We start from the raw sequence: 22557 nt of genomic DNA on the forward strand, positions 1-22557 counted from the left end.
AGTCCATGTTGTATTTAGATGGGCAGAGGCATTTCAGCTCCATGAGTGCACCAGTGACCTTGAAAAAGGACCACCTCATCGAGCCCTAGGAAGACCGCGTTTGTTGAAGGCCAGTGCCCCACAGTGACACGGTGCCTGATGAAGGCCTGAGCAAGTATATCGCTCTTAGTGTTTATTCTCATCCTCCATAGAGAAGAAGGATGTATTCAGTTTTTAGGTTGATCAGAAAAGTAGAATGAGAGAATGGCTGGGTGGGGCAGAGGGGGAAAGAATTATTGAATAATAAATACTTTCAAGACAATTTAAATTGTGAACCTACCACGTTTCCTCCTGTCTACTCAGGAAATGAGGGCTGAATGCCTTTTTATGTGACTGGACACATTCTTTTCTTACACATATTGCAACCATCAATCTACATGGTTTCCTGCCAGGGCATTTGGAGGGCATTCTTTAAACCTGACCTTTACTGCAATTCCCCTGTATTATTTAAATCCCATCAACCCTATGTGATTCCTTTGTATTTTTGCCTCCTTCTATTTCCCAGCTTTTGTTGTTAGCAGAGGGTAGATGAAAAGTTGGAGTAAAGGGATTCAACAAAAGACACAGCATTTGTAAGGATTTGTGGGAAGCTTTAGATCTGAAACATACCAAGGAAACACAGAAGACCCCAAATAGCCAAAGCAATCTTGAGAAAGAAAAATGGAGCTGGAGGAATCAGGCTCCCCGACTTCAAACTATACTACAAAGCTACAGTGATCAAGATGGTATGGTACTGGCACAAAAACAGAAATGTAGATCAATGGAACAGGATAGAAAGCCCAGAGATAAACCCATGCACATATGGTCACCTAATTTATGACAAAGGAGGCAAGAATATACAGTGGAGAAAAGACAGCCTCTTCAATGAGTGGTGCTGGGAAAACTGGACAGCTACATGTAAAAGCATGAAATTAGAGCACTCCCTAACACCACCATACACAAAAACTCCAAATGGATTAAAGACTTAAATGTAAGAGCAGACACTATAAAACTCTTAGAGGAAAACATAGGAAAAACACTCTGACATAAACAACAGCAAGTTCTTTTTTGACCCACCTCCTACAGTAATGAAAATAAAAACAAAAATAAACAAATGGGACCTAATGAAACTTAAAAGCTTTTGCACAGCAAAGGAAACCATAAACAAGACGAAAAGACAACCCTCAGAATGGGAGAAAATACTTGCAAATGAAACAATGGACAAAGGATTAATCTCCAAAATATACAAACAGCTCATGGAGCTCAATATCAAAAAAACAACGCAATTAAAAAATGGGCGGAAGACCTAAATAGACATTTCAGCAAAGAAGACATACAGATGGCGAAGCGGCACATGAAAAGATGCTCCACATCGCTAATTATTAGAGAAATGCAAATCAAAACTACAATGAGGTATCACCTCACACTGGTCAGAATGCCCATTATCAAAAAATCTAGAAACAGTAAATGCTGGAGAGAGTGTGGTGAAAAGGGAACCCTCCTGCACTGTTGGTGGGAATGTAAATTGATACAGTCACTATGGAGAACAGTATGGAGGTTCCTTAAAAAACTAAAAATAGAACTACCATACGACCCAAGCAATCCCACTACTGGGCATGTACCCTGAGAAAACCATAATTCAAAAAGAGTCATGTGCCAAAATGTTCAATGAAGCTCTATTTACAATAGCCAGGACATGGAAGCAACCTAAGTGTCCATCATCAGATGAATGGATAAAGAAGATGCGGCACATATATACAATGGAATATTACTCAGCCATGAAAAGAAACAAAATTGAGTTATTTGTAGTGAGGATGTGGATGGACCTAGAGATTGTCATACAGAATGAAGTAAGTCAGACAGAAAAACAAATACTGTATGCTAACGCATATATATGGAATCTAAAAACAAAAATGGTACTGATGAACCTAGTGGCAGGACAGGAATAAAGATGCTTTATAGAGAATGGACTTGAGGACACTGGCGGGTGGGGGGAAGGGGAAGCTGGGGTGTAGTGAGAGTAGCATTGACACATATACACTAAATAGCTAGCTAGTGGGAAGCAGCCGCATAGCACAGGGAGACCAGCTTGGTGCTTTGTGACCACCTAGAGGGGTGGGATAGGGAGGGTGAGAGGAGGCTCAAGAGGGAGGGGATATGGGGATATATGTATGCATGTGGCTGATTCACTTTGCTGTACAACAGAGAGTAACAGCACTGTGAAGCAATTATACTCCAATAAAGTTGTATCAAAAAAAAAAAGGAACCATGCCAAGAGGATGTGTTCACAGATGGTGAATACAGGAGACACAGGACCAAGTGTTCATTCCTCCATTCACCTGACAGCTCTTCAGCACACTCTGCTAGGGGCTGGGCAGCATATATCTGATTAACAAACATGAACAGTAATAATAATTACAGATGCTTATGCTCACAGAGCGCTTGCCACTTGCTAGATAGGCACTCTCTTAAGCACTTGACGTGTTTACTTCTTCCACCAACACTATGAGGTAGGTTCTGTAACCCGCTTGTAGGGTTTGGCCACTCAGGAATCTGAAGCATAGAGAGGTTGATAATTTGCTCAGACTCCCGCAGCTAGTAGATGGTGGTGCTGGGATTCACACTACCTGGTTCAGAAGTAAACGGTAAAGCTGGGAATGTATTGATAGTAAGGGAGGCCGTACCCAATGTCACAGTGCCACCTAGGAACCCAAAGGGACGTATTCCGACGAGTCTGCAGCCAAGACCCAGTTTCTCCTTTGATGGGATGGGAAGTTGATCAAGTTCAGAAGAGAGAGAAACCAGGCTGCACAGAGGGAAAGAATTCATCTCTGAAAAGGTCCTCCCAGGAAAGAAACAGTCTTGAGTATGGGTTCTAAACACAAAGCGGTCACAAACTTGGCTCTGCGTCAGAATCGGCTGGAGTGCTTTTAAAAAAATTTGTATTAATTTAATGTTTATTGAAATCACAGTTAATATGAATGAGCACTTCTGGCATAAATAGTCATGGGAACAAACAACTACTCTGGAGGCGTGCAGTTGGACTCATGGCACCCAGCGTGTGCTGCACCGTAAGCTTGCTAGCATCAGTCCTCGCCCCCCTCGCTGTACTTACTACCATCCTAAGCTTCACCTGGCCCTTCAGTACAGCATTTTGCAGATCTGCCTATAACCCGGTGAGGTCCCTGAGCTGCCTCGCAGGAAGGGACGGCCCTGGGGAGTTGTGTGAATGTGTTAAGCGGAGTTCAGTTAAGAAACCTACTGCATGGTGGTGTATAGATTGTACGTTATGCATTTAACCACTTAGTGCTGTACACGGAAGCTTTTGCAAGAACTTTTCTCGCTGTTGTAAGAAATGTTGCAGTAAATATCCTAAAACTAAAACATTTAATCATTAAACTATTTCCTTTGGAAAATTGTTGATAAGTGATCTGTAGGTCAAAATCGTATGCACACATTCAAGGCTTTGAATGGTTCACGTATCCCTCCAGAGCAGTTGTACACATGCACTTAACTCATTAGCAATTTCCCTGAACTTGGCTGAATTTTATCCTTTACTTTTTAAAAAAAATTTATTTTTGTCTGTGTTGGGTGTTTGTTGCTGTGTGCAGGCTTTTTCTGGTTGCGGTGAGCGGGGGCTAATCTTCGTTGCACTGCGCGGGCTTCTCATCGCAGTGGCTTCTCTTGTTGCAGAGCACAGCCGGGCTCTAGGCACGTGGGCTTCAGTAGTTTTGGCACGCGGGCTCGGTAGTTGTGGCTCGTGGGCTCTAGAGCGCAGGCTCAGTAGTTGTGGCGCATGGGCTTGGTTGCTCTGCGTCATGTGGGATCTTCCTGGACCAGGGCTTGGACCTGTGTCACCTGCATTGGCAGGCGGATTCTTAACCACTGCACCACCAAGGAAGCCCTTATCCTTTACTTTTTAAAACATCTTTGCCATTTTAGTAGGTGAAAAATGACATTCATTAATTGCCTTTCTTTGAATTCTATTGAGACTGAACTCTTAAAAAATTGCTTATTGTCTTTTTAGTTAAATTACTTGTTCAATTAATTTTGAATATCAGATTTTTAAATCAAAATATGTTTTCTACCAGTAAAAGTTTTTATAAGAGCTAGAGATTTTTTTATTTTTAATACAGGACTTTAAGAAGATGAGATGAAGGAAACTCCAAGGGATATACAGTAGGTTGTCGATGTTTAGTGTTTTGTTCCTCTTCTTTAAGGAGTAGTGGGCTTTTAACCAGTACCAGCACTGCTACTTGTCTAGCACAGAACCTCCTAATGTGGGTTGGACATAGTTTTGTACTGAATAGTCCATGCTGAGATACCCCATTTTACATCAGGCATTTATTACCAAGTTCTTAGTTTTTGCTTAGGTAGTTCTTCACTGGGCAGTCTTCGAGGATGGTGTCTTTACTTTTGGTTTCTTTAGAAGAGTTCACTTCACGCTAGTATGCTCTGCACTGTGTTCCGTGTGCCCATGTGGTCCTGTGGCTCCATTTCTCGTGGTAGCCCGAGTATTCTGCATGTCTACGTGTTCCCTTTGCTACTGGCATTCTCTATACCGTCTGCTCTTTCTCCTCTCTGTGAATAGAGCCAGTAGCTTGAGTCCTGAAAAACTGAAGTTTGCCTTCCACCCCCGCCCCAGGGAGTTCAGCATTTTATTTTTCTTTTCAATGAATTTGGGCAGAGAAAAAGGCCTTTCATCTTTCAAAAGACACATTTGATTCTGTGGGGTGGCTGGGCTCATCTGGGAGGTTCTTCTGCTCTGTGTGGCATTGGCTGGGGTCACTCAGGCAACTGTGCTCACCTGGGAGCTCGTCAGGGGCTAGACCGTCTGGCACATCAGCTGGGGAGGCTGGAATGGATGGGGGCCAGCCAGGCCTCTCTTAAGAGGCTAGTTGGACTTCTTAAATGGTGGTGCGCGGGCTCCATGAGCAAACAGCCAGATTCCCAGCTCCTAACTACGTCATCCTCCTGCTTCTCAAAGCCATTTTTGTGCAGAGTGATCAATGGTGTCATGGAAGTTCACAAAGATGATCACTGGGGAGAGGCGACTGGTTGGATGATTGAAAGGCCGCTGGTAAGAAAAAACAGTTTCAAAAAGCAGTGGTATCTAGGGCTGGATGGCAAGGGGCTGAGTAATTCCAAGCATCCAACTCTCTTTCCTGGGTGAAGTCCGTGGACACTGGTGAGATGCTCCTTCATAAACATTTTATATGTTTATATTATAAACAACTTAATACAATATATGATTTTATAAAATGTCTTAAACATTTTATTGACAAGTAACATTAGGAGATACTGCATCGGATACCTCTCCTCTGGTATTTTATAATGCGTATTAGCTTACAAAAAACTGAAAAGTAGGGCCATTAGAACACCTGTTTAAGTTTTTATGTCAGCTTTTGTGAAACTTATTTGATCATGGACTTTGTTGTTGTTGTTAATACCTATGAATAAATGGAACACACTAGGAGTTTTAGTAACTTTTACAGAGCCGGGATTATACTCTGTATTCTGTTGTCTAAGGGGTAAATCGTTATGCCCTCTTTTGCTATGAAGAATCAAGTATTAGTATTATGTTCCTTAAAAACAAATTTAGGGCAGCATTTTAGATCTCACTGACTTTCCTGCTTTCCAGGGTTGGCAGTCTTGCTTTTCAACAGGAGCATAATTTCTTGCTGTCACTGCTGATGTTTTTTAAAACGTTAACTTGTAACAATGCGTTTAACTTTACAACAAATTCTGAATAGTAATTTTTTAGCATTATGCTCCTTTATAGATTACAAGAGGGAGGTGAAAGGAAGTGCATCAGGAAGATGGTGAAGGTTAGTTCATAAGATATTTGCCTCCATTTTGATACAGAGAATATAAGTTTGTGTTATTCTGTTTCTGTATAAGAACCTCAAGCTCAAATTCAGTGCTTTATGCTTTAATATGAAAACATTTGGAAGTAATTATGGATTCTTTATTTGGTAATATAGAACCCCATGGCAACTTGTATGTTAGTGCAGTGTAGGAAAAAATCAGTCACAGTATATAATCATCATAAAATAAGAAATTTTATATATGGCTAACACATATTGGATTCTTAGCACTGTGCTAATGACATCAAAATGTATTTTCTAATTTAATCCTTAGAATCAGCCTTTGAGGTCAATACCATTATTACCCACTTTTTCAGATGAGGAAAGTGAGACTTAGAGAGGGAAAGTAACTTCCCACAGCCCACCTTGTAACTGTATATAGGTGGGGTTAGGTGGGGTAGGCCTAGACTAGGTCTAGAATCTTGGCCCTTTGCCACATTTCATATATATTTTCTCAACCAGTGTGATAAAGGGTTAACTTGTGAGATAAACACACACACACACGCACACACATACACAGACACATACATGGGAATACAATCTGGTCTCAACCATAAGAGACAAGGATGGCTGAAATATTTTGGGCATTTGTTTTCATTTGCTCTTAGAGAAAAACTTTTGCTGCAGTTGTGATTGACTCTCTAAATTGACTTGTGAATGTTTTCTGTCCCTCCCTGGGCAACAAATAATGAACTACTTTAAAATAGATAACAAGAAAGAGGAATTAAAAATAGGGATTCGGCAAGTTCAAAAACGGATTTAAGGGCTTCCCTGGTGGCGCAGTGGTTGAGAGTCCGCCTGCTGATGCAGGGGACACGGGTTCGTGCCCCAGCCCGGGAAGATCCCACATGCCGCGGAGCGGCTGGGCCCGTGAGCCATGGCCGCTGAGCCTGCGCATCCAGAGCCTGTGCTCCACAACGGGAGAGGCCACAACAGTGAGGGGCCCGCGTACCGCAAAAAAACAAAAAACCCAAAAAAAACGGATTTAAGGACCCCTGACCAGTCACGTTGCTTCTAGTAAAACTGTTGTATCGTGGGATTATTTTGATCTAAGGGGATCAATCTGAGGTGGATTTGGGGTCATTTGGTCCAGCAGGTGGGTTTTGGGCAGGCAGTGTGACGTGGGAGGAGTGCTGCTGGCTCGAATTCTGGCTCTTAGGCACCTCTGAGGTCTCAACTATGTCTGCAGCCAGCTAGTTCAGGGCATAGGGTAGAGGATTCATCTCTTTGGGTTCTGTTTCCTTCTCCATAAAAGGAGAGACAGCTTTCTCATTCCAGAGTTTCCTGATTTAGACCTATTTCCCTTCACTTGATTTGCTGTTTGGTTAGAGAAATATTTTAATGACTATATTGCACATAATTTAAAAAATCAAGTTCCAGTTAAGATGTGTATGCCAAGAAAAAAAAGGATCTTCAGAATAAAACAGGACCTTCTCAAAACCATTCAGTAAGCCAGAGGCATTGATAAAAGTAATACCTCAGAGGAAGGATTGTAGTAACAAAAGAAAGGGTAGGATATTTTTGTTTTTTTTGTCACAGAAATTGTGTACCTTTAATAGAGGGAATAGTATGGCTAAAACAAATGAACTGTACCATAATGGAAGGAAAATTACATGACAGGGTATTGATATGCCAGGCATTTACTGTATCCTGATTTTGTTTATACACACACACATATATAAATTTAAATTTATATTTTATATGTATGTATTTGTTAAAAAAAAAGTGACCCATTAGTAGGCCATGAAATTTAGTGGGTTGTGGCCAACATGACAAAAATAAAAGAACGCATCACCCATAGTAAGTATTGTGTAACTTGTTATGCACGTGCATGGTGCACATGCACATTTCTGGGTGTGCTAGGTCACAGTGTAAAATATACATCTAAATGGGTCATGGTCATTAATGGAAGGGGTTCTCTCAGTACACATTAACATGCTTCTTTGAGTTGTACTTAGTTTTGATTGGTCTGAATTTAGAAGTTTTTTTTCCATTTTGTCCTCTAAATTAGATTGGTTTAAAAACAAAAATCGTTTGAGTTAGTTGATGCCCTTTTAGTTTATTCTGACAGGGTGCCTCAGGACAAGGGGATTTCGGTGTGCTGGGAGCCATCTCATGGGCTTTGGGTTACAGTGCAACATAACTCCCTTTGATAGAAAACTTGCAAATCCTTTTTCTGATGTCCTGGCTGAGCTGCACAAATGGCCAGAACTTGAAGTTAACAAACCCAGGCCTGCAGATTCAATTCTTACCTTCTATCCTTGGCCATACACTGGACCCCTGAATCTAGCCAATCAACTCTATAGTGTGTGCCATCTCCCAGTAGATGATCACGAGAGAGGAAGACCAGTCAACGCTTTGTCTCTTGAGGCTGGGTCACAAGCACTGCCTTTTCATTTATTTTTTTATTTTAAATTTATTTTAGTTTTGGCTGCATTGGGTCTTCATTGCTGTGTGTGGGCTTTCTCTAGTTGCGGAGAGCGGGGGGGCTACTTTTTGTTGCCGTGCACGGGCTTCTCACTGCAGTGGCTTCTCTCGTTGTGGAGCACGGGCTCGGTAGTTGTGGCACGTGGGCTCAGTAGTTGTGGCTCACGGGCTCTAGAGCACAGGCTCAGTAGTTGTGGCGCATAGGCTTAGTTGCTCCACAGCATGTGGGATCTTCCCGGACCAGGGCTCGAACCCACGTCCCCTGCATTGGCAGGTGGATTCTTAACCACTGTGCCACCAGGGAAGCCCCAAGCACTGCCTTTTTGTATAAGGACAGTACACTGGCAGGAGATACAGCCTTCAGTGGACGAATAGCAAATGGGCTTACTCCTCCCCTCCTGTGACACATTCCATCATCCCTATATTTCCTTGTTATTGCTCATGCTGGCCTTGGAGCCAACACAGGTGTCAGCATTTTTAGCATTTATTCACTGTATTGCTCTTTTTACATGCTGATTTTGGGAAACTGTGGGCTTCTGAGGGAACGGATTGTGTCGTATCTTTTTATCTGTATTGCGTAGCAAAGTACATTGCATGTGTGCAGGTCGTTAATAACTTCCATATGAATGAATGTATGATTCAGGTGAATTTGGGCGTTTGACTTTTTTGTTAATTTAAAAAATTTAAGCTTAAGGCTCAGGAAGGTGGATCTTTAAAAATTTTTTTTTAGGATTTTACTTGTGTACAGCATTATGCCCAAATTGCGTTATTACGTTAATGGAATTGCTAAAAGTTGCTTCGCTGTCTAAGACTAAATACACAGTAGCTATGATATTTTATTTCCTTTTAAAAGCTAAGTAAAAAATTTAATTTTATAGACGTGTGTATGTATATGTGTATGTATATGCATGTATACACAAACATTAATATTTATACACACCCCCACACACACTGGCATGGAGACCTTTATGGACATATTTACCTAAAATACACATTTCTTCACATTCTTATGTTAAGAATTCTACTCAAAGATATTTCAGTGACATAACATCAGAATTCATGGGTAACAAAATACAAGGATGCATTCCATGGTATCATATGGGGGGGTTAGGGTATAAAAATATCATTAATAAAATAGTGGTTAATGTATTTAAGAACAAAATATAAAACCTGGAAGTCTACTGACATAGAAAGTTTAGGGTGTAGGATTAAATGTGCCCTTGGATATAGAAGAAATGATGGGGGTGGGGAATGATTCCTTGCATGAGATTCTGGGGACTAAGAAATCCCCGAAAGAGCAGTCCACTCTGATCATTGTAAAGGTCAGAACACTGGCTAGGCTTAACTGGGAAATATTCAACAGAAGGTCAGAAATTTGAGGGAGAAGCAGGGAATCACAGATGTTATTCATATATATGTAAGTGCACCGAAAAGACATTGCCTAGTGTGTTTCATAGAGACTTCGGGCCACCTCTTGACCTATTATTTTGGATAAGCTTCTACTGTCACGTCATGGTCTGTCCTCCTCTTGCACAGGTAGCTACTAAACTATACTGGTCTCCTTTCCATAATCTGTTGGCAACTGTCCCTAGAGAAGGGTTTCTCAACCTCACTACTATTGACAACTTGGACCAGATAATTGTGTTGTATGTTCTGTGCATTGTAGGATGTCTAGCAGCATCCTTGACATGTACCCACTAGATGCCAGTAGCATTCCCATAGTTGACAACCAAAAACATCTCCAGACATTACTATGTCCCTTGGGAAAATTGTGCCCAGTTGAGAACCACTGCTGTAGATTACGGTAGGTCAGCATGTTTGGGAGTTGTCTCTTGTAGCTCATCCTGCTCAGGCCTGGGCCCATCCTCTCCAGCAGAGCAGGGGACTGTGCTTTTGGAACACTCTTTCTAGCCTTCTGTAAATGGCCACATGAGATCATCTTTAGGGTATACTTTTGGGCCTGTGGACTTTCAGAAGTCAGCTGTTTGAAGGGATAAAAGGCACTGAGGAGTGCATTTATAGGCTATTAACATTACCCAGTTAATATGAAAAGTGGTGAATCAGGATGTATTTTCACTTATTTGTAGGTACCTGGAAATTATACTATTAGGACCTGCTTGTAATCAAATACTAAGCTCTTTGAGGGCAGAAATTTGTCTTCGGTCACTGATATATGCCAGGTGTTTAGAGTAGGTGATCAATAGTTCCTGAAAGTTGAATGAAAACATTAATGACTGGCTTTTTTGAATGGATCCAAAAATAGCTGTCTTCCTTGTAAACATACCTAAAATGAACATGAGGCTAGAAAAGCTCCAAAGAATGGAAACTATTAATCAAGAAGATAAAGCTTATTCCATGAGTAAAAAAATTGGAAAGAGGAAACCTGAGAATAAGATTCCAATTGTATTGCAAGTATTGATTGACAGGATTATCACAAACCTGTCTGAACACCAAAGTAGTAGCAGTCTTCAACTTTACTAATAGTTGGCTTCTAAAATGTTGACTGTAAGGTAGCACTTAGAACATACTTTGCTATGGCAAAGGGTTATAAATGGCAGTTGAATTCCTGTGTCCACGTCTGAATGCCTGTCACTAATCCCCTGCCATTTATGACAGAACGCAGAGCGTCAGCCAGGAGGCCAGGGACATCCCCAACTCTAGGACGGCCTCCCCTGGGGCGAGGGGCTTTTTGCGAGTGTTGAGAGGGGATTAGCGTGGCAGACAGGACGAGGCAGAGGCTCTCGGGCCCCAGTTCCCTTAAACTACATGGCATGTATATAACCATAGTAAAGCCATTGCTATACTGGGGTGACGAAGTACCACTGGACTTCAGCTGTATATGTGGTCATTTGTGAACAGCTGGCTACATATACTTAGGGATTCCACTTCTGTTCAACTAAATACCATTTTTTTTTTTTTTTTGGCCGCACCACGTGGCTTGCAGGATCTTAGTTCCCCGACCAGGGACTGAACCCGGGCCATGGCAGTGAAAGCCCGGAATCCTAAACACCAGGCCACCAAGGAACTCCCATTGTTAATAGAAACATGTAAGTTGTTACTTATAAATTTAGTACAAGCTGTAAATGTAAATTTAGAAAAAAGGAGTAACCAAGGGGCTTTATGTTGTATACAGAGAGTCTGGGGTTCACCGTCCCTACCAGACTCTATAGAAGGTGACTGTGCTCACAACCTATTCTTTCCTGCCACCCTCAAAGGTACAGAGAGGTGAGCCACAGTGGAGTGGTAACAGCCCCGAAACTAGAAATTAGCCTGTCTGGGTTCAAAGACTGAGTCTACCTTTGCTAGCTAGCTGTTTCCTTATCTGTAAAATAAAGAATTCAGAGTTCCTGTGAGAATTAAGTGAAATAATACACCTAACCTCCTAACACAATGCCTGGTAGATGGCATGTACTCCATAAATGTTAGTTATTACTCTTGTTACGAGTTGGAGTCAGTCTGACATTTTTGTATTTTGGAAAGATAGAGAATAACTGCCTACCTTTTGGCATCAGTGTCTACCAAACACTAAATATCTTTGGACCCTGACATGGATTTTTATATTATTCAAGAAATTACTACTGCAACACAATGTGGTAACAAAACAGTGAACTTTACTGAGAAGTTTCAAACATCATGACCTGAGGAAGTATTTTTCAGTTCAGTTTATCAAAATACTTCAACTTTCCGGCTGGATCTGGGATTATCTGTTAAAGAAAAAAAGCAAATTATTCATTTTAAAAGCCAAAGTATATCAACAGTAGTCTGACATTAGTTGCGTATCTCTTGACTAAAGATAAAGATTATTTTGTGTACCAAATTATATCATATATATTTAGGAAAAACCGGATTTGTCCTGCTAATCTCAGCTCTCCCTGAAGGCAGATAATTTGCTAGTAAATTAACATCTGTACTCAAGCACCTCAAATTTACTTACAGCTCTTCTCTTTGCCACCAGGCTTTCATGGCATCTTCAGGTATGGTGTAAAATCAAACATGTTAAGAGAGCATGGCTACAGATGTTAATGTATTTTTAAAATTATCTGCTGATGAAGTGATGGTATGCTACAACCTGAAAAGGGGGCAGTGGGTTCAAATGGATTGCTTGGAGGTCCAGAACTGTAACCTTTTAATCTCAAACCGCAAAGTAAAAGAAGTACTCTAAAAACAACGCGAGTACCTATTTAGTGAATGGACAAATACTCTGAAAGAAAAAGTGTTCCCTCCTAGAGCGTTACAGCCTTAGAAACCTCCTAGGTTTCTAATTTCTCACATTAACTGTTACTTGCTAGTTACAGGTAAAGTACATTTATCCCTATTTAAAAAAATAACCTTGTACTTTATTGTAATCAGCTTATGATAGTTCTATATGCATTTTCTTCAGCATAAAATAAATGTTACCTAATTTCAGGCATCACTCCAGGAGTATTCTGTCTTTGCCAATATATAACCTCTCTGCATTCCAATTCAGTTCAAGAGTACTTATGGCATAACAACCGGGTGCCCACAGTATGCTGCACAGTGGGGGATCCAGTGGTGACCACCCAAGTCCCCGCCTTGGAGGCTCGTACAAGCACATGGGGAAGATGTACGTGTACATAACTGCTTTTGATGCAACACACAAAACTAGGACACAGGCTCTGTGACTCAACAGAGGCTGAGATGGCATCAGGGAAGGCCTCAGAGTGGAAGTAGCATTTAAGTTGGTCTTGAAAGAAGAATTTGGGGAATTTAGGGAAGGGGAGAGAGGTACTCCAGGCTACAGAAAGAAAGACCTGAGCAAAGGCACAAAAGCGTGACAGAGTAGGGCTTAGTTTGGGGAAAGATGAGTCACGTGATTTGGTGGGAGCATAGCATGTGTGCATGTGTGTGTGCGTGTGTGAATCATGGGATGATGACCAGGGAGAGGCAGTGAAACGAGAGAATGCAGAAGCTTGAAGGCTGTGCCCGAGCATGAGGACTTTGTACTGCAGAGCCACTAAGAGGTTCCGGTCTGCAGAATGACATGTGTTGGAGAGGAGAGAAACTGAGGTCGGGGAGACAAATCAGGAGGCCTGTGCAATAGAGATGAAAAATTCATCTGTCTCCAAAGAAACGCCACCACCAAACCTTTTCTGATCCTATACCCCCCTCTCCAGCTGTTTTCTTTCCTTCTTTCCTTCTTGCCCTATCCTCAAACCACCTGCTGCCCTCCCTGTGGTCACGAGGGACTCCACATTGCTCAGTCAACTCATGGGACTCCAACCCTCCGTGCACTGGGACACTGGCGTCCTCTCCCATTCCCACAGCTCAGCGTTCTGCCCGCGCCAACCCTTTCTGCTCCCCCGCCACGCTGAGCCGCTACCGGCCTCAGGGCCTCTGCCCCTGATGCTCTTTCTGCACGGCTCCATGCACGACTGGCTCCCTTTCTTCACTCACGTTTCAGCTCAAATATCATCTGAAAAGTCTTTCCTGACCACTTTATCCCCATCCCAGGCACTGTCTCACCAACTCCCATCAACCTGTTTCTAAAAGCATTGGCCACAACTGAAATTAGAACGTAACTCTGAGGGATGGGACATTGGCTATGGTGTTCACTAGTAAGTATCATCTGGCTATCATCCAAGTTCGAATAGTTGCCATATAGCAGGTGCTCAAGGAATGTCTGTTGAATGAATGCCCATAAAAACAGAGTAGAATGGTGGTTGCCAGGGGCTGGGGCTGGGGGAAATGGGGAGACGCTGGTCAAAGGGTATAAGCCTTCAGTTTTAGGATGAATAAGTTCTGGGGAGCTGATGCACAGCACGGTTGACTATAGTTAATACTGTTGGTATACCTGAAATTTGCTAGAAGAGTAGATATTAAGCCTTCTCACCCCACACAAAAAAGGCTAACTGTGAGATGATGGATTTGTTAATTAATCTGATTGTTTTCAACTATAATCTCTTCAAATATTTTCTCAGACCCTTTCTTTTCCTCTTCTTCTTCTGGGACCCCTATAATTCAAATGTTGGTGTGTTTAATGTTGTCCCAGAAGTCTCTGAGACTGTCCTCAATTCTTTTCATTCTTTCTTCTGCTCTGCAGTAGTTATTTCCACGCTTTTATCTTCCAGGTCACTTATCTGTTCTCCTGCCTCAGTTATTCTGCTATTGATTCCTTCTAGAGAATTTTTAATTTCATTTATTGTGTTGCTTATCATTGTTTGTTTGCTCTTTAGTTCTTCTAGGTCCTTGTTAAACGTTTCTTGTATTTTCTCCATTCGATTTCCAAGATTTTGGATCATCTTTACTATCATTACTCTGAATTCTTTCTCAGGTAGACTGCCTGTTTCCTCTTCATTTGTTTGGTCTGGTGGGTTTTTACCTTGCTCCTTCATCTGCTGTGTGTTTCTCTGTCTTCTCATTTTGCTTAACTTAATGTGTTTGGGGTCTCCTTTTCACAGGCTGCAGGTTCGTAGTTCCCATTGTTTTTGGTGTCTGCCCCCAGTAAGCCAGATTTTCTTAAAAGCTTTTAATATACACTGAAGGTTTTGCTTGTGACTGTCTTCTTTGCCCTGAATTGATTCTACCACGTCTCCACTGTCCCCCTCCCCTTTTTTAATGGTATCTTTCTCTGTATACTTGGCTTTAAAATTCGCAGCGTCAGGCCCCATATTCTGCTTTCCCAGTTGCAGCTACTCTCTGTACAGTCCAAAGAATGTCTGTAGTCTTATGAGTTCTGCCTAGCAATGTTTACTTCATTTACAAAATCAAGGGAGTTCTTTTACAAGGAAAGATTATCCTAGGGTTGGCTTTTTTGTTTTTTTTTTTTGCCCCAGCCATCCTCTTAACAGAAAAATCAATTTGACTTACTGTTTCACTACCAGGTTTCCATCCTGCAGGGCAGACTGAAAGAAACAAAAATTGGCAAAAGACAGTTTAAAAACTGAGTTCAGTTCTCTTTAGCAGCTCTTGTGTTTTCTTTTTCCAAATGAAACTGAAAATAGAGCCTATATTAATGAGAACATTGCTACAGGACAGTTGACTTCTGTTAGCTTACTGGCTTGCAGCCAGAAATTTTAGTCATGGAGCTTATCAGCAGGCAGCTAATCTATTTTCACTTTTGTCAATTATGTTTAGTTACATTTACAATAGAAGAAACCAAATTGAGTGTTCCTCTAATACAGTTGGAAAGTTTGGGAATCTGGTAAACTGAAAGGTCTTGGTACAGCAAAAATTCCTTGAATGTACATTCCCTTAAGCTTATCTGCTATGTCCTGCAGTATTTTGTACTGATGCCATGGTTCACTGTTTGTCAAAAAAGACTTTAACATTATTTGGAAGGTAGGATTTCCCCTTGATTTAGAGTGCACCCTGACTCAGGCACTGAGTTACACGTTTGAAAGGAATATATAACATGTGTTCTATTTTAAGAAGATCTGACCTCTTCCATTTGGCTACTACAAAAACTTGAAGTGAAAGGATGAAATGACAGGTTACCAGTGTGATACTGAATAACCTTAAGGATTTCTGAATTACTTTGAGGAAAAAAAGCTAAATCAAATAATGTAAACATGCAAATAAAACCTACGTTACTAGATACTGCCAGATTGGCTGGTGCATTTTAAGTTTATAGAAACATAATTTGAAAAATTACAGTAGCAGAAACTTCTCTGAGCTTAACCAAAAGGACTATGAAAATAATATTTTGTCCATCGTATTCAGTAAGTAGAAAATATTAGTGATATTTTGTTAAAAGCACTTTAAATTATAATTTGATCTGCTTAAAAGACCTAATAATCTGAAAACAATCAGAAGACTTTGGAACCATGAAAATTACTTGTAAGATAAGAAACCAAACTAATTATGCTAGTATCGCTCAAACTAAAAAATCAAGAGGCTATGATGGTTAGAAGGGAAGGGCACCTTCTCCATGTTTGTCGGTGTACTGGAATGCTTGAACCAAACGCAGTGTCTCATCCACGGATCTACCCACAGGAAGGTCATTCAGAGTAATCTGTCTTAGGATTCCTTTGTCATCAATAATGAAGAGACCTCTGTAAAACATAAGAATGGTAAAGGTGAGGACATTTGTTCTCAGTCAAGAAGAAAAATATTAGTTAACATGAATCCCTGTACCGCTCACACAGAAGGATGTTATACAGAACCAAAAACTCACTATTTACCTACTTGACTGGTATGCACATGCACACACCCCCATACCCACACTTATCTACTGTATATTTTGGGATTATCACTGTTAAACAGTAGCTTTAATAATTTGTTTTTGTCTATGAAATGTACTGTAGTATTATCAGTTGAATCTTGACGTGTACTAGGTTTGGGATTGTACTGTAAATGAAATGATTAAACTACCTAGCAAAGCCTTCCTTTGGGTGAAGGAGTGATCCATGTTTCTTATCACTGGCTGTTTAGAATGTCTTTGTATTTCCTTTTTCAGTGGTGGAAAAAGATAAAGTCACCAATATGAAGTTGCCTTTCCTTCTGAATCTTTCTATATGTGATTCACTACTAAGGCCTGGGGAATAATGAGATAGTTCGACCTAAAAGACCTGCTATTGAGATCGGGGTGGCACTTTAAGAGTTAAAGTATACTAGAGATAAAAATTGTCAAAGGATTTTACTATCTATTTATTTCAGTCAATATGGATTTCAACCCAATACTTACTTTGGATTAGAAAAGGATCTCGGGTACTAGGGCTAATTGCTTGTGTACAAGTATTAAAATAATGATGATATATATATATTTAGTAGAAATACATGGCATTACATATCTATTACATGAAATCTTATTCCATAATCATGTTAAACATTACTGAAGTGTTCCTCCTCATTCTACAACACCTTTTTTGAATGAGCAACTTAACGTCTGAACTAACTAGGGCTCAATCTCCTTAGACCAGATCAACTTGGCCAAACTCAGGCAACATTGTTAATTACTACTCATATGGGTATCCTTTCATGTACTACTTTTACAGTTGAAAATTCTCATCAAAGGTGATCAAGTCTGTTCTAAAGTAAGTGACCCTGATGGGAAATTTTGACCTTGCCTCTGTAAGGCACATCATACCAACACACACCACACAAAAACAAATCTGCCTTTTCTTTGGTAGCAAATTGTAGCTTCTGTTTTCTGTTCTGATTGTGTGAACTGCTTCTTTGGTAGACTATGAGACTAAGGCATTTGCCATACTTGGTGTAATATGTATATATGTCTCTTCCACAGAACAGAGACAGGTCATTCTTACAAAAAGTATGAAATTAAAATGGCAACAGACATCTCAATAACAGCCCCAGAAGCTAAAGGTATCAGGGCAATGCTTTCAAATGTCCACAGGAAAATGCCTTTCCATGTAGAATTCTACACCCAGCCACATTATTAATCAAGCATGAGAGCAGAATAAAAACATTTTCAGACACAGAAGGCCCTCAAGCATTTTACCTTCCAATGACCTTGTATTAGGAAGCTATGAGGATGTGCTTCACCATAACAAAGGATTACATAAAGAAGGCAGGCAGGCATGGGAGCCAGAAAATTGGGTATCTAATAGAGAAGAGGTGAAGGAACGTCCCAGGATGCTGGTGCATAAAGTGCTAGGACAACAGCTATGTAGCAGGCCTAGCGAGCCTTCAGTCTGACTGGAAGCAGGAGGATGGAGGAAAAAAACTGACAGAGGAAAAATGCAGTACTTAGAGGGGTTACAATCCAGGTGTGGAATTTAGGAATAATTAGTGATGGATATATAGAAAACTAAGGGAATGAAAGAAATGAAGTAGTTTATTAGCTACAAGAAAATAAAAATATCTGCCACAGGGGAAGGTAATCTTCAGCACACTACAGTTAAAAGCTTAGCAGTGAATAATATTTATATAAACACTGAATATTGACTTAATCCAAAATTGTGACACATTATACTGGGAAAATTAATTTGGGGATGATGTAAGAAAGATAAAGTCCTATTTACCATGAAAAATAATAGCAAAATTGATATATCCAGGAGATGTATTATATAAGATACTATTTAGAAATACGGAGTCAAATAATGCAAGCAGTAGCTAAAGGGCTGAACGTAGCTTCCTCCATGAAGCAGGGCTAAGAGTAAGGAGAGGACTGTTTAAGAAAACGTGACTTTTAAAAACTATGTGCATATATTACTTTGATGAAAATTAAAAATTAAAAAAACAAACTTGGTTCAAATCACATAAAATAGCTAATATTAGATAATTTTACTTGGTTAATGTTCAAATAATTCTAAATTTTAAAAGTGTCTCAATCTTTTTAGTGGCATATTTACTCTTCGGGAGTTAACTTAGTAATAAACTCTAGGCAGAAACCATTACAGACTTGGCAAGTACCAAAAAAAAAAAAAAAAAAAAAAAAGAGAAAGGAACTTGGTAGTGACACATGATACAATATGGATGAACCTTTTTTGAAAACATTGTGCTAAGTGAAAGAGGCTAGTCATAAAAGAGCAGATACTGTAGGATTCCATTTCTATGAAATGTCCAGAATAGGCAACTCGAAAGACATAAAGTAGATGAGTGGTTGTGTAGGGCTCGGGGAGGGGGACTGGGTGAAACGGGGAGTGACTGCTAATGGGGATGGGATTTCTTTTTGGAGCAATGAAAATGTTCTGAAATTGATTGTGGTGATGGTTGCACAACTCTGTGAATATGCTAAAAACCACTGAATTGTATGCTTTAAATGGGTGAGTTGTATGGTACGTGAATTATATCTCAATAAAGCTGTTATATGAAACCCACAGGATTATAAAATACTGACACCTTCACATAAAACATTAAAAAAACTTAGCACTGCAAAGCAAATCAACAATATATAAGAAAATTAAAACTGTTTCAAGCTGAAGTTGCCCTTTTTTTCAAAGAATTCTATCAGTATTTATTAACTCAAGTAACTCAATGAGGGTTGTTGGGTAAAATATTTCCTTAATTTTTCCTACTCCAAAGACACAGGTTTGTTAAATAAATACTATGATACTTGTATTTAGAAAAACCATCACTAGAGTCAGTTTGGAAAAGAGGAGAAAGAAATGGACAAACCATTTGGGGACCTGGGTTCATGTCTGGGCTCTGCAATTAACTGTAGTAACTTTGGCTAAGTCCATGGAACTCTGAATCTGTTTTTTATGTAAAATGACAGGGTTGGTCAAAGACCTCTAAATAATCTTCTGGCTCTAACAGTCTGTGACACTCACATAGCTTAAGTTGGGCACTTACCAATTATTTTTAACGGTATCTACAACATTTTTGCAAACAGAGCAAATATTTCTTGATCAAACCTTGTATCTTCTAACTCCATTTCAAGGAGGATTACAAATATATTCATATTTGTCATAATGTAAAACCACTGAAAGGTACCTAAGAGTGTGGCCCGAGTCTTCCAGATATACGCCATAGTCCTTTGAGATCTGATGGTTCAAATCTGAAAGAAGTGGAATGCTTATCAGCCCAAGTCCTCCTTGTCTTCGAGGGGTATTAATCCTGTAACAGAAAATTTACCTTTCAGGGTTAAGTAAATGGCATATATTAAAACAGCACTCTTTCTTTGCACATGCACACAAACACACAACACACACATTCTCTAACAAAGACAGGCTAATATACATTCTATTTTTCTTGCCTCTCCCTCCCCTTAACAATATATTCATATCCTTTAAACACTAAATATGGAGATATACATCACATTTTTAATGTACAGACATAATATATGTTACTAATCTCTACTGACAGTCATTTAAACTGATTCCATTTTTTTTTTGCTTTTATAAACACTGCTGGAAAATCCTGATAATTCTCAACTTTGTATACTTGTCCGATTAATTCCTAGAAGTGGAATTATGGATCAAAGGATATGCACTGTCATAAGCATAACCTTAGAATTGTGATTGCAAGACAAAGCCTTGTGAGATAAGCACGATACAACTGGATGGCATTTTAATATTCTGAGAGACAAGAAATGCCAAGTCCACTTGAAGCAGCAAGGAAGTTAGCTGTAATCTCAGACTCATCAGTCTTCAGATTTAAGTATTCTGCAACTTGAAACTGGAGGATGTGGGTTGGGGCCCTCATGGTAGGACACTGACGTAGCCGTTAGGAAACAGGGAACTGTGGCTCCAGATGTTGGCAGCCCCAGTTCTGACATCCAAGTAGAAATCTCTGGTTGATATGAAACCTATCCAGCTGAGAATGTATCCCCCAAAATTCCTTGGGAAAGCAATCCCAAATTATTTGGGATGACATAACTTTCTCCTTAGTGGATTTGTGTTTTAATCCTGCAAAGATTTAGAATTACTATAGAAATGATGAAGCAAATTCAAACCATAGTTTTAATATCTTTATATTAAGAAATAATCTATATATTTGTATACTAAATTATAATGTTTAAGAGATTTGGCATGTTAAAATAACAGATTCACTTTATGATTCCAATTCAGAATGTGTAATCTGAAATTTTAGTTTATAACTAGTAAAGAAACATTTTAAAAGGACTTAAGACACACCTGTTTATTTATTAGATTTGCAAGAATTAAGTTCTTCGGAAAGTTTGTCTGAAAACAGATGCTTAAATATATTAAATATATAACTGCATCTTAAAATACTTAAGAGAATCAATTACTTAAGGAAATGTAAATTAAATTAAGATTGTAGCTCCTGAACCTATTAAACTTTTACTTACATATACGCACATACATATATGTGTATATGTATAATTTACAATTATAATTTATATACATTTACAGTTATATATACAAATATATTCATGTATATATATTTATATACATAATTGTAAATGGAGAAAAACCTGTTTTGACTTTGTTACTTTAACGAATTGAATGTTAAATTTTAAAAGCAAAATAATTCTGCACAATCTTTATTGTGCAAAAATTTTGTGAACAAAATTATGGATGCTATTAAAAACTCACATTAGGGACTTCCCTGGTGGCGCAGTGGCTAAGAATCCGCCTGCCAATGCAGGGGACATGGGTTCGAGCCCTGGTCCGGGAAGATCCCACATGCCACAGAGCAACTAAGCCCGTGCTCCACAACTACTGAGCCTGAGCTCTAGAGCCCATGAGCCACAGCTACTGAGCCTGCGTGCTAAAGCCCGCGAGCCTACAGCCCATGCTCCGCAACAAGAGATGCCACCGCAGTGAGAAGCCTGTGTACCACAACAAAGAGTAGCCCCCGCTTGCTGCAACTAGAGAAAGCCCGTGCTCAGCAACGAAGACCCAACGCAGCCAAAAATAAATAAATTTATAAAACAAAACTCACATCAACATGAACATTTCAATGTTTGAAACATGTTGCCTAACTGCTCTCCAGAAATGCTGAATCAACTGTGTTTGTGTAAGTACCATTTCTTCACACCTTTATCAACATTGGATGAAATTCTTAAATATTTGAACTCTTGGCCAGACAGAGGAAAAAAATGTCATCTCTTGTCATTTTATTGTAAATTCTCTGCAATTAATTAGGCAGAGCATCTTTTCATGTTTAATGAATTTTTAAAAATTATTTAAAGCATTAATTTAAAAAATCATTGCTTCTTAAAAAGTAATGATAAAAGCTATTTTGCGTTTGACTTAATACTAGACAACTGGGTAACAGAGAGACATAGTATTTTAGATTTTATTTCTCCAGATTAAGGTTACCCAATTTATGATAATAAAGTAATCATACAATTCAGTGGTTTTTGCTATGGATATTACATCTTTTGAATTTAACTTTTTTTCCCCAAATTTGAAATGTCCTATAAAATCCTTAAGCATTTTTACTGTACCTTCGTTGAACTAGCAGCTCTCACATAAATTTATTCCTGAACTGTCTGATAAATAACTATATTCCCGTCACACAAGTACCATGCACTAACTGACTGTGCCACTGGAGCTCCTCTATATTCCTGTCATGTTAAGAGTTGTCTGCCCATAATTTAAGAGTATGTCCATTTTTTTCCCTACAAATATTAAGTTTAAGATACTGACCAGGCCAAATGGGTAAACTGTGAATCAACAGAGCATGCTACCACTTCAGTGTTTATCGATCTGAATTCCTCAATTCTGTCACCAAAGGCGATGATTTCAGTTGGACACACAAAAGTGCTGAAAGTTAAAAAAAAAATTATTCTCAGAATACACATATACTTAGTTTCAAATGATTTTGTTTTTATAAACACCTTTAGTATATAAAAACACACATTAAGAACAATTTTATATATGAAGCTTCTCAAGATGGGAGTAGTCTATAAAAA

The 22557-nt window shown here is 39.5% G+C and overlaps 2 protein-coding genes across 10 annotated transcripts in view; one reads left to right on the forward strand and one right to left on the reverse strand.

The window, feature by feature from the left end:
- The window catches only part of ACOT9 (acyl-CoA thioesterase 9), a 44235-nt gene extending 27579 nt beyond the window's left edge, over positions 1-16656 (forward strand). For 4 of the 9 annotated variants that reach the window (XM_033849106.2, XM_019927705.3, XM_019927706.3 and 1 more), the window contains one exon: positions 1-16656. In XM_033849106.2, coding sequence (XP_033704997.1) covers positions 1-89 — 89 coding nt within the window. In that variant the 3' untranslated portion in view covers positions 90-16656. The other 5 variants (XR_012329162.1, XR_012329161.1, XR_012329160.1 and 2 more) reach the window with 5 other exon arrangements.
- Positions 11902-22557, reverse strand: part of PRDX4 (peroxiredoxin 4) — an 18002-nt gene continuing 7346 nt past the window's right edge. The window contains exons 3-7 of the mRNA XM_019927704.2: positions 22292-22408; positions 19668-19790; positions 16194-16324; positions 15141-15175; positions 11902-12016 (exon numbers count right to left, since the gene is read on the reverse strand). Of these exons, the coding sequence (XP_019783263.1) occupies positions 11966-12016; positions 15141-15175; positions 16194-16324; positions 19668-19790; positions 22292-22408 (457 nt within the window). The 3' untranslated portion in view covers positions 11902-11965. The remainder of the gene's footprint in view (positions 12017-15140; positions 15176-16193; positions 16325-19667; positions 19791-22291; positions 22409-22557) is intronic.

The sequence above is a fragment of the Tursiops truncatus genome, chromosome X (assembly GCF_011762595.2).
Source record: "Tursiops truncatus isolate mTurTru1 chromosome X, mTurTru1.mat.Y, whole genome shotgun sequence".
In the NCBI taxonomy this organism is placed as follows: Eukaryota; Metazoa; Chordata; class Mammalia; order Artiodactyla; family Delphinidae; genus Tursiops; species Tursiops truncatus.